Genomic DNA, 12241 nt, shown 5'->3' on the forward strand with positions numbered 1-12241 from the left:
TCTTTTTCTTCTCTACACTCCCATTTTCATTTTATTTTTATACTATTCTTACTCTACTTTACTCTACTTTTTACCCTTACGATTTCTATGTAACTTGTCATCGCCTTTCATAATTCTATTATTATTTTCCTCATTCAAAACTTGTAATGAAGACACTACAAATTTTGCAAACCAAAAAAAAAAAACAAAACAAAACAACAAGAGAACAAAAGGAGGAAAGGACGGAAAGAAGAAGACGAGGGAATAGATGATGAGGTTGTTTGATTGTGCTTTTATTTCTTTTCTTTGCAACTATAATTCTTTATTTACTTTTCTACATACAAACACCCAAACGCACACTCAAACTATGTAATTGTCGGTTTATATACTCTTCTATTTCATGCTTGTTTTTTCTTCTTCTTTTACCCTTCTTATTTCTCTACTACAAAATTTATATCCACTCTTATTAATAATATACTTTATCTATTTTACATAAAAACCAAAAAAAGAATGATTTCTAATGTTTCCATAAACAGCACCTAGAATTAGATGCAGAGTACAAGTTGTACATGGCACACTTGCACGCGTACAAATCTACATAATACACCTGTCTCTTTTATGTAATGTCATCCATTGCACACAATGCAGGGCCTACAGCATGTGGTACTGTCAAAGAGACAGCTGCATGATGTGTGTAAGTGTGGGGAAATAGGGGTGGCACTTGCGCGACCAGGGCACAAGAGGACAATGGTACCGAGGAAAAAGGAAACTTGTTTGTCCTCTCAAAATATATATATATCTCTTCTTCCTTGGCTATTCCAAAAACGGGGGTTTTAAGGCGGGGATGGTTTCTCACTCGTGTCTTTTGGTATTGCTACCCACAAAAGAAACCAAGTAGGACGAGGTTGTACACGCATCATACTTCTTTCTCGTTACGTTAGAACGCCCATTTTCAATATCCTTTCAATATATACATATAAATACATATATAACAGGCTTACAAGCTTTTTTGTATCAAAAAATAATAATAAAAAATATAAAAAAACGAATAATAATACTAATAATTTAAAAGGATAGTAATACTGAATTTCATTTTTATACACAGTGCAACTTGTATTGCTACAGTTCCTAATACAGTCAGTCATATTGGAAATTAAGTAACGGCTGTGACTTTGCTTTCCAAACTTATACTTTTTGACAGTCCAAAGAACAAGATATTGAATAGTTATAATACGGCTGCACACAAAGAGAGATAGAGAAATATAGAAATAGAAATACAGAGATAATTATATATATATATATGTGTGTGTGTATGTGTGTATGCTCATATATATATATATTTTATTGTCTATACATATAAAAAGAAGTATTTTTTTTTAAATGGACTGGGATCGTTTCAAACGAGCACTTGAACCACTACAAGATCATGATCAGCATGATGGTTTGCCGAGGTACAGCCATGCGGATCTTATGCATTTGATGGACGAACAATATTTTATTCTCGATTTTTTGACAGAACTTGCAGAGGTAAACCTACTAAACAAAAAAATAAAACATAAAACTTAATCCTAATAAGCATGGTTATTCCTGTAGAAATTGGGAGAGTTCAAATCAACAAAAGAATCAACATCTGCTTATCCACAATTAGGACCAATTTTAACTGCGGCATCGGTAAAAAGAAAGACTAAAATTTCACGATTCCAATCCATATAATTAATTCCATTAGTAATTTTTTTCTTTTAATTAATAGATTCATCCTTTTCTATGTCTTGATAGCAAGATTGCAAAGGCAACTATACAATGTCTTCAAAGATACAGCCAATTTGATACATCAAGTTTACAGAGCAGGTAGGCCACATTATATTATAACTTGAGCATTTTAAAAATGCCTTGCTAACAAATGATAATACGAACTTATATATTAATACTTGCAAAATATGACAAGTTCAGCCACATGGTGTATTGATCGTATAAGACGACTGGTACGCTCACCACTGACAGTCCCTTCTCATGTGGAGTCTAGCCATATGATGAATGTAGGCGACACACTTTCACCAAAAGAAGACGATGCTACCCAAAACCAGATCAAACAAATAATATCAAATATAAACAAGCGTTTCCTAGATGGTTCACTAACTGTAAGCAGCCTAGAAACACTATTTCATGATATGATATGCTAACTAAATATAGCCACAAATTGTGAGTGGGCTTATGGACCTATCTTTAGCGCTATTGGAACAAAACGCTACATCGGTATTGATCGAAGTACTGATTAACTGCGGCACTATTTTGATGGATACGGAGCAGAAAAAATTGTATTGGGGAAACATCGAACAATCTAAACCTAATACACACATTCCCGATACATATTACGATGACTATGCTTTGCACTTTGATACAACTCCCTGTATATTCTCAGGTCGGTTTGTGTCTCGGTTATTAGGGAACCCCAAAGATAGACTGTGGAAATTGTATCGAAGCTGGACACCAGAACTAATAGCAAGGTAAAGTTGCATCTTGTGTACATACATATAATTTTATACAAAAAAAAATACGGCTTTTAGTATAGTAACATTCTAATATACATATAAATGCATGCGTACATTATTATTATTATTACTATTTCCCGCTAATAAAAAAAAGAGAAACTGAACAGAGTTTGGAAACATCAAAGACATATTATGGAGTATGAGCTTCTGGATTTCTTTCAAGAGCTAGCCACGATCAAATCATATACTTCCAAATATCAATTACACAAACAATTGGAGAGAACAACTATGGTCCAGTTATTACAAAATAATCCCCACCTAGTCTCAATAGCCCATAATAAAGTAGCAAAATGGGTTATACGCTTCTCTGATTGGAGATTAGTGCGGATGTGGCAACACGTTATCAGTCTACTCCCCACACTTGTTGAAACAAAATTCAGCGATCAAAAACATTCAAGTACATTCACGCCAACTTATAAAGTAATAATAGCAATAGCAATAACGCTGAAAAATAATAGGATGTTGATACTATTTTATCGCAGGATGCATTCACATACTTCCCATATGATCTAAAAGTTGCGGCGGAAACATTACAGAATAGCTCCTCTGAACAACTCTTTATCCAACATATTTCTTCACAATGTGGTACTATATTGGATAAATTAACAATATATACCTACACAGGAACGTTCGAAGATATAGAAGTACGTAGAAATGAGGCATGGGTTCTTGCACTCATGTTCCCAGATTTCTTACAAAAATGTACAATGTGTTTGATATCATGGTGCTTAAACCAAGATGTTTGGGACTCAAAGGTAAAGAAAATATCGGTTTGCTTTTTTATTTTAAGAAAAAATTAGATTGCTGATTTTTTTGTATAGATGGATATGATTTCAAGTTACTTGGGCTGGCTGATGTGTCCTTCGGATGACGACCGAGTCGATGATACTGTAGAATGTTTGAAACATTGGATAATCTCATTAAAAGGTATGCATTACTACTACTTGATATTATAGTCCAATTATTAATAGCTGATATACGTTTTTGTATATTGTTTGTTATTAGGCTTCCATACAAGGCAGCCAGATGATGCTCTAAAAGTCATCTTGATTCATTGGGAAGAAATATTCAGCGGGAACATTTTAGTAGGCATGAGTATTGCTTCTTCTATCTTAATATCAACCAAAGAAGTATGGGACAGTATACATTGTACATTAATGGTAAGTAGTCATAAATAGTGTCGATGTGTATAAACAGACATAAAACGCTCATCTTTAACGATTACTCTACGCAAATAGGTTAATAATATTCTTGGATCAAGCAGCGATGAAATAAATTTTGAAGCTACGAAAACAAAGTAGGTTCTTTTATTCTTAATATACACTTATGTAGAATATTTTGCTCAATATTCAGTTAAACTAATGCTGAACATGTAAACAGAATGACCAAAGGGTACGATAAAGCGGCGGCACAATTTATACTCGACTATATATATGATATAATACAGAAAATAGATACAGGTGAATTTGATGATGAAGAAGGACGATATTACAGCCGATTAAAAAAGCTAATTAGCCATATCGAATATACCTTGAGCCAGAGTTAAATAAAAGCAAAAAACAAGTGTAAATCAAAACAGATATTCAACTTGACAAAATACATATTCTGTCGTGCATATTTGCATCATTTTTGCAAGTTAATCTTACCAAAACAAACGGATAATCTATTTAGTAAAAGCACTGAGTCAATCTAGTCAAATAGGTTTAGTAAACAAAAGGAGACTCAAAGACCCTTATACCTTGTTAAATCACTCATTTATTCTTTTACACAACTCTATTTAACCTCATTTCTCTATTATATAATGATTATCATAGAAATATTTTTAACGTAAGCATTGCCTTTATTACATTATATTTTGATATGTTTTCCTGAGGCCAAAGTCTGGAAGCTTATTAACATCAAGAAAATTTAACAGAGAATAGACTTTTTATATTTATACAGTTGAATCTAAATAATTCTTCAGTAATGGGTGATAGCTTTGATGGTTACTGATAGATGAAAAGAATAAGTTTTAAAGCCCAACTTAAGAACTTTTTCTTGTAAGCTTTACGCTTTTAGTTTAATTTAAACCAAACATATATGTATTTTATACCCAGACTTATAAATATAAAAGGTTTATAATTGTTGAACCCCCCTAATAAAGAGTTTAATAATATTTTAGCTTTACTAAGGTAGAATGTAAACCATTTGGAGTTATATAACGAGCTAAAAAATATTAATACTTTTTCGGATTAGTAGCTATCTACACGGCTTAAATGAATTATTTCTCTATTTTCTTTATGATTTGCTTATAATAGGGTATTTCACTAGTCCTGGATGCTTGGCTGTTGAACGTAACAGCAGCTTAATGTTAAAAATGATTGGCTGTAATGAATCTTTAAAAAATGAAAGCTGAGTATCCGAGCATCTAAAAAAAATAGTTAGATACTCTAAATGTCGTGATTTGGCCAAAATTTGCAAAAATTTGTACTTTATGTACAATTGATGGCAAAGTTTATATAGAAGCAAAGTCAAAAATAAGACATAATCAATCTATATAAAGGTAGTTACTTTGATACCAAATTATAAAGGTCCAACTTACTCGCGGAGAATTTGGGAAGGGATAATATATTTATGGTACTCTAATCAAGCGTATTGTATATATGAATTTTGACGTTATGAAAGAAAACATACCAACCAAGAGACATTAATGGTACTCGATAGTTTTTTCTTTCTTTCAATATTAGTTATTATTTAATGGCGCTTAACTTACCGCTACATTCAACAGCCAAGCACCCAGAACTGGTGAAACCCCCTATTATTAGCTAATGCTATAATAATACATGTATTATGAGAAAAGCATGGTTTTGCAACCTGGGCATATTTCACATAATTTCTGAATCATTATTATTTACATCTGAAAAGGTGATACGGGCAGTATTGGCTTATATGATAAAGTGGTCCAGGCGGGTTAAAAGAAAAAGAGAATATATATCGATCTCCTCGATCAAATCCTTGGCCCAAATGTTGGTATTTGGCAGCTTGTTCTCTAAAAAAAAATGAAAATAAAATAAAAGTGATGTGTAAAAATGGTCTTTATTACTTTCATATTTCGATGTTTATATGGATATTTCGGTAATTAATAAAGAAAGATAAGATTATTAGCAAGATATTGCTAAGCTATTACTAAGCTGTTGGGATAAACTATGCTTCTTTGGATAATTCATAATGAAGAAAAGAGAGAAATAGAAATAGATAAATATTGCTGGGGTTGATTGTTAAAATTCTTGTGCCTTTTAATTGATTTCTTCACCAGCTATAAGAATTATATTCTTCTTCCCGCCACGACTTGAGTAATTTGTTTACATAATTGATACAAAGAAAGATTTAGAAAGATAGGATATGTCTGGGTTATATGAAAGTTCAAAGACACACGCGATGAGCTAATAAAAATGAGAAATCGTCTACTCATCTAAGCTCTCAATGAATATAAGAATAGCGAATATATCTACTAAGAAGATAATGCTCCCTGTCACAAGTTTAATATTGCATAAGAGTGGAAGAAATGTCATAATTTTATAGTAATAGTAAGGCGGCCAAGTAGTCCATATTTTAGCTCTATAGAGATCTCATAAAAATATTCCACCAAAAGAGTGAAAAAGAAAAAAAAGAAGTTAATCTTCAGAAACTTTTAAGGAGGTGGCGGTTATTACCTATACGGAATAAAACAACACTCGGGTTGGTGTTTGTAATGTTAAGTGCATGTCAATGCCTAATTGCGTGGCAATTCCTAATTGCATGTCAATGCCTGATTGCGTGCCAATGCTTAATTGCATACATGAGATGAAGAAAGTTAATGAAACATCATCAAGCTATTGATTTTTTTTTAAAAGAAAAACTATACCTTTGTATTTATATTCAGACATGAGTTGTCAAGTGAAAGAAGATCGGCTAAACCAAGATTGCTAAAGAAGTTGTATTATTGATATATTAGAACTTAATAAGTATGATGACCATTGTTGGTACGAGTCTATATATACATATACATACCTTGCTTGTGAGAAAAAATAAAAAAAAATCGAACAGATTCCAATACTGAATATTGTATAAAAATATTCATTTATCTGTTTTTCAAGTGTATCCGATTTATCCCAAAAAGTAAAAAAATAAAGATTTTTTTGTCAAGACCTGCGCTTGAAGGCCGATCCACTCAAGTTTACACCCAAGCTTCTCAACAACCCTCATTCCTGCCTACTCGGCATGGCATCAAATTTACCATGACGGCAAAGTATCGGTGAAATGCTTTAATGCCAAACTGCTCGGGACAGGTGTCTGAGACACCCAAGTGAACAGCATAGCATTTACTTAGGCACCTTAACTTTGCTTCGGGTTCGTCCCTCATGTCCAGTTCTGTTTACCAGAGCGTGGGTTACAAGTATCAAAGTCTAAGCAATGAGGGACTTGAAAAGCACAGGGATCATTTCAACAGGAAGCAGTAAAATACAGGCGATTGTACTGGGTAATCTGTCGATTCTGCTGGAATCTACCTGTATTACCTCACGTCCAGGTGCTCAACGAATTTAAAAAACTCTACGCATCCAGGTGATACACCCTTATACTTGCACCTTTCTGTGACAATCTTGACATGCCCCAAAGGACAAAATCTGGAGAGCCAATATCCAACGTCCTAAGAAAATAGCATAAAGCTACCTCTGCGTTCCTCAGTCTTCTCCATGTTATGTGCCGCACAACACAGAAAAAACTGACGTGGATTTCATCCGGCTTTCGCCTTCATATGAGTGGCTCAGGAAGGTCTTTAACGTCCAGTATGCTCTACACTAAGAGCTACTTTCCCTTACGGTACTTGTGTTCAGTTGGTTTTTTATAAGTATATTTAGCCTTCGATGAAACTTTTCACCAGGATTAGGGAGTTTGTAAAACAACCCGACTCATCGGAAGCTACTTAACACAAAGACAAGAACTCAAGACAAGGTGAGGGGATTGCACCCTCCAGTAACCTTTTCCAGGGAGTGAAGGCTACTGACTTGTTGGTATGCCTGGAAAAGCAGTTCACTAGTTCACAATCCAGAGCAGTCAAAAGACTACTCCGGTTCAAACATTGGAGCTTCTCCATCTCAAACAATAAAGTCCAAGACGGAATCCCTTTTGGTTTCTTTTCCACTGCAGTAAATGCAGGTAGAATCGCTCAAAGTACGGACCAATTTTAGGCCATGGTACCTTGAGCGAACTCAATGACTAGACGCCAAAGAGTGCAGTGCGTTCAATAAAAAAACCAGAATCTCATATTAAGACAAGCCTTATAAATAAGGCGTCTACAATGAGCGAGTTGGAAAAGAGCCCGGAGACTCACTGTTAAAGACCATGATATACACATTTTGCATGAAAATGTTTACGTATATTCCTTTTGATATATCGTGACCGATAGAATACGAGGTACTCAGTGACCACTCCAAGAGTAGAGATATAAATAAAAATCGAGTATAAGGTTAATATACTTATTGTGTCAAAGTGTGTGCGCGTGTGCGCGTTTACTTACCTAGCTGTTAACTGCGAAGGGTGTAAAATACTGAGCTGGTTCTCGGTACACCTCTCCATAAGCATACTTTGAACACTATCAAGAGAATAAAGTAATATAAAAGTATAAAGTGAGTATGTTAATTGAGTCAAAGTATGTATATATTGACTTACCACTCAGTGGACCATACATGGTATGAAGGCACCATCAAAAGAATGGTGGTTAACAGCTAAACAGAACTAGAAACTGCAATAGAAAAAAAGAAAACATCAAATCATAGTTAGCGTGTTGATCGTGTCAAAGTGTGTGTGTATGTACGCGTTTACTTACCTAGTAAACAGCAGCGGAAGGCTTGAAAAGTACTTGTGCTAAAAAGCAAGACGGGACGGGACACTGGACACTGTGATAAAATAAAAGAAATATCGAATCATAGTTAGTGTATTGATCGTGTCAAAGCGTGTGTGTGTTTGCTTACCTAGCAGATAACTGCGTAGGGTTTAAAAAAGTACTTGTGCTTAAAAGCAAAACGGCACTGGACACTGGACACTGTGACGAAAGAAAGAAAACATCAAATCATAGTTAGTGTGGTGATCGTGTCAAAGCATCTGTGTGTGTATTTACTTACCTGGTACATGAACTTGACGTGAAGGACCTCTCCGTGGCTACAGTGGAATGGACGCTGGGCATAGAAGACAGAAAAAAAAAACATGCACAAGAAAACACTGTGCTGTAGTTAGTATATTGACCGTGTCAAAGTGTGTATGTGTCTGTATAATACTTTACCTGCTATTAGACTGGACATCATTTTTGGAACTTAGCTAGAAACCGCGTCTGGGGTGCGTTTTCATAATAAATATCAGTATGGACCTTATACGGATAGAAAGATATAGGCATTTAAAGACAATTTTCTTACCGTGTCAGAAACCAAGGACCACCGAAAGGAAACCAGGAGGAAGAGGAGGGATAACAGGAAATTGAGAATTGTATCGATTCTTATATGAAAAAAAAATGGGGATGGCGCAGCACGGAAGGCGTAAAATGTCTATTTTGGATAAATCAAAACAAATTCATATGAAAATTAAATAGTTTCATGTTTTCAGTAAAAGCTCCATGTTTTTTATCGCATATTTTTATTGCGTATTTTTTATCGCATATTTCTATCAAGGACCTATTGGTATTATCTAATAGATACATTGAATAGTACCAACACTGAATACATTTGAGTATTACCTTGTTTTAGATAACATTTATATTCCTTTGGGGAATATATTTCTATATCTTTATGTTCACACTACTGATAATCATTATTATTATTATTATTTAAAAAAAAACACCAAGTAAATAAAGAAATCCTCCTTAACATTATAATCACACTTTGTTTTCTTTCGCTTCACAAAGTATCCTGAAAGTCATATAAGTATATAAGAACTACTATTAAGAAAATAATAGCATGTTTTTATTAAGCTATTTTTTTTTATTTAGGCTATTCAGTTTTACATATATATGCAATATCTCTTGTGAACTACAAACATAATATTCTTTCTTACTCTTGATCAATAAAAACATTGTTATTATAATGTATATTCACATATCTTAGCTAGCATGACTTATTCTTTACATAATTATGTCTAGAGGCAAAATTTTAATCATATAAATTTCATGGCAATTGAAACTTGAGTGGTTTGTGTGATAGATTACTCAAATGCGTAAGAGAAGATAATATATACTGATCTACTATAATATCATTTTAGCCTATATATTGTGGATATCAGTCTATTCTCTTGAAAATAATAAGAAAATAAATAGAGAGATGTGTTAGGATAGTCTATATTAATTTTATTTTTTTTGATGATTAAATATATATACATTAACAGATAATATAATAATACAGTCAGTAAGATCAACTTCAGAAGTTTACTGAAATATTTACATTTAAAGTTATCTTAAGATATTAAGACTTGGAGTATATTATTTACATCTTAACAATATTTCAAGGCTTGTATAGATTATGTACTTTAAATCAATTTAATATCTTATACTGGTAGAGCCTAAGTATTTATAGACAAGCTGGTGGCACTGTTGGTTTCGGACAAGTACCCATATTCAATTACCAACACAATTAGTATTATCCAAACTATTCAATTTTCTCAATAACATGCTATCAGCTTAACTCAGAAAAACTATATATTCCCAAATAAATCAACTCAATAAAAAACAACTTTTGCACACTTATATTTTCTTTTTCTTTCTTTTCTCTGGGTATTTATCTGAAGAACACTTTTATTTGTTACAAAGACTATGAATATTTATCTGATAATCCCCTTTTTCCTTTTCTAAATGTTTTTTTACAAACTTCTTACACCACACCAACATACACAGCACGTCTCACCACTCTCCTACTAATTTATCTGGAATCATTCGACATTATATTTCTGTGACCTCCGTTTCTCGCCAAATATTGACTACTATCATGTTTTTAATGGCGTTCTTTCTTCTGCTCAAAAGTCTTACTGGAGAACAATTTCCGGCAATTTTTTGTTTGTTCTTGACGATATGTAAAATATATTAAGAATAGCATATAAATAGGGCAATAGTATTAAGTGTATTTGCAATATTCAATATATTTACAGCAACAAAGATAATATTTATATACAAGAAGTACAGACTATAAGAAAAGATAAGATAGTAGTTAAAAGATATACAGTTCTGTCTTTATTTCGCAGGAGTACTTAATATATTGAATCCATGTAAAATTTTGGCTAGAAATTATATTTTTCTTTCTTACTCTATTTTACGTTTTTATTTTGATTATTCTCATTTATTGTTTATCATGAGTCAAAGATTTAAATCAAAGTTCCAATTGTCTACTATTTTTTTTCTCTTTTGTTCTCGTTTAACTTAAACTTGTTTAATTGAATATATGCATTTCAGAAAAAAATATTAAGAAAATATTGGAAACTAATCAGAAGACTTGTTGATATTGGTGATTTAGTTGCTGCTGCTGCTGCTGTTTTTATTGATATGATATGATCAGTCTTGATGATTTATCAAGAAAAGTGCACAAAAGTAAAACAGCAAGTAAAAGACAAGAGAAGAATAATAAATGTATATACATATGGAGATATGGAGGGATTCTTACCTGTTATATTCTGTGCTTTGTTCTTAGAAAACATATTATTGTTCTGATTTTATTAGATGGGCTATACTAGCATTAAATATAATTCAAAATATGTAGCTAGTTTGATAGGGTATAAGCATCATTACATTTTTTTTGTTAAAATAGTTATAGATATTGTATATTGAAAATAATGTAAAAGCAGAAGGGTCGAGTAAAGAAAAAAAAGAACTCGCCAACTAGACTCTGTATCAAAGAGTAATGTCTTTATCAGAGAGAAAGAGAAAAGAAAGAGTATGAATGCATACTATTAGAGATCTACAGTAGCTGTAAAATATCTACAATAATCCTTTAAATAATTTTTTTAATGATTTTAATATGATTCCAAAGCAATATAAACTGTAACAGTATATACATACTACAGTGTCCGAAAGAAAGGTTTAACAGCTTTATTATTTATCTATAACTTTACTAATACATTTATATGATTAAAATTTTGCCTCTAGACATAATTATGTAAAGAATAAGTCATGCTAGCTAAGATATGTGAATATACATTATAATAACAATGTTTTTATTGATCAAGAGTAAGAAAGAATATTATGTTTGTAGTTCACAAGAGATATTGCATATATATGTAAAACTGAATAGCCTAAATAAAAAAAAATAGCTTAATAAAAACATGCTATTATTTTCTTAATAGTAGTTCTTATATACTTATATGACTTTCAGGATACTTTGTGAAGCGAAAGAAAACAAAGTGTGATTATAATGTTAAGGAGGATTTCTTTATTTACTTGGTGTTTTTTTTTAAATAATAATAATAATAATGATTATCAGTAGTGTGAACATAAAGATATAGAAATATATTCCCCAAAGGAATATAAATGTTATCTAAAACAAGGTAATACTCAAATGTATTCAGTGTTGGTACTATTCAATGTATCTATTAGATAATACCAATAGGTCCTTGATAGAAATATGCGATAAAAAATACGCAATAAAAATATGCGATAAAAAACATGGAGCTTTTACTGAAAACATGAAACTATTTAATTTTCATATGAATTTGTTTTGATTTAT

At 32.2% G+C, this 12241-nt stretch overlaps 2 protein-coding genes across 2 annotated transcripts; one reads left to right on the forward strand and one right to left on the reverse strand.

Annotated features, from left to right (window-relative positions):
* Positions 1-1359: 1359 nt before the first annotated feature.
* PHYBLDRAFT_162289 (hypothetical protein) lies at positions 1360-4520 on the forward strand (the record flags this gene model as incomplete). Its single annotated transcript, XM_018434595.1, has 12 exons — positions 1360-1506; positions 1573-1650; positions 1730-1827; positions 1925-2117; positions 2170-2483; positions 2636-2948; positions 2987-3283; positions 3350-3455; positions 3534-3688; positions 3767-3825; positions 4343-4355; positions 4470-4520. The coding sequence occupies 12 exons, from the start codon at positions 1360-1362 to the stop codon at positions 4518-4520; spliced, it is 1824 nt and encodes a 607-aa protein (XP_018297251.1).
* Positions 4521-6738: 2218 nt separating this feature from the next.
* On the reverse strand, positions 6739-8875 carry PHYBLDRAFT_179020 (hypothetical protein; the record flags this gene model as incomplete). Its single annotated transcript, XM_018438083.1, has 9 exons — positions 8827-8875; positions 8669-8765; positions 8519-8589; positions 8374-8443; positions 8217-8289; positions 8065-8139; positions 7526-7580; positions 7064-7194; positions 6739-6904 (listed from the first exon to the last, which is right to left on the reverse strand). Exons 5-9 carry the CDS (start codon positions 8249-8251, stop codon positions 6739-6741), a joined length of 462 nt encoding a protein of 153 aa, XP_018297252.1. The 5' UTR covers positions 8252-8289; positions 8374-8443; positions 8519-8589; positions 8669-8765; positions 8827-8875.
* Positions 8876-12241: the final 3366 nt, after the last annotated feature.

This window comes from Phycomyces blakesleeanus (assembly GCF_001638985.1).
Source record: "Phycomyces blakesleeanus NRRL 1555(-) unplaced genomic scaffold PHYBLscaffold_2, whole genome shotgun sequence".
In the NCBI taxonomy this organism is placed as follows: Eukaryota; Fungi; Mucoromycota; class Mucoromycetes; order Mucorales; family Phycomycetaceae; genus Phycomyces; species Phycomyces blakesleeanus.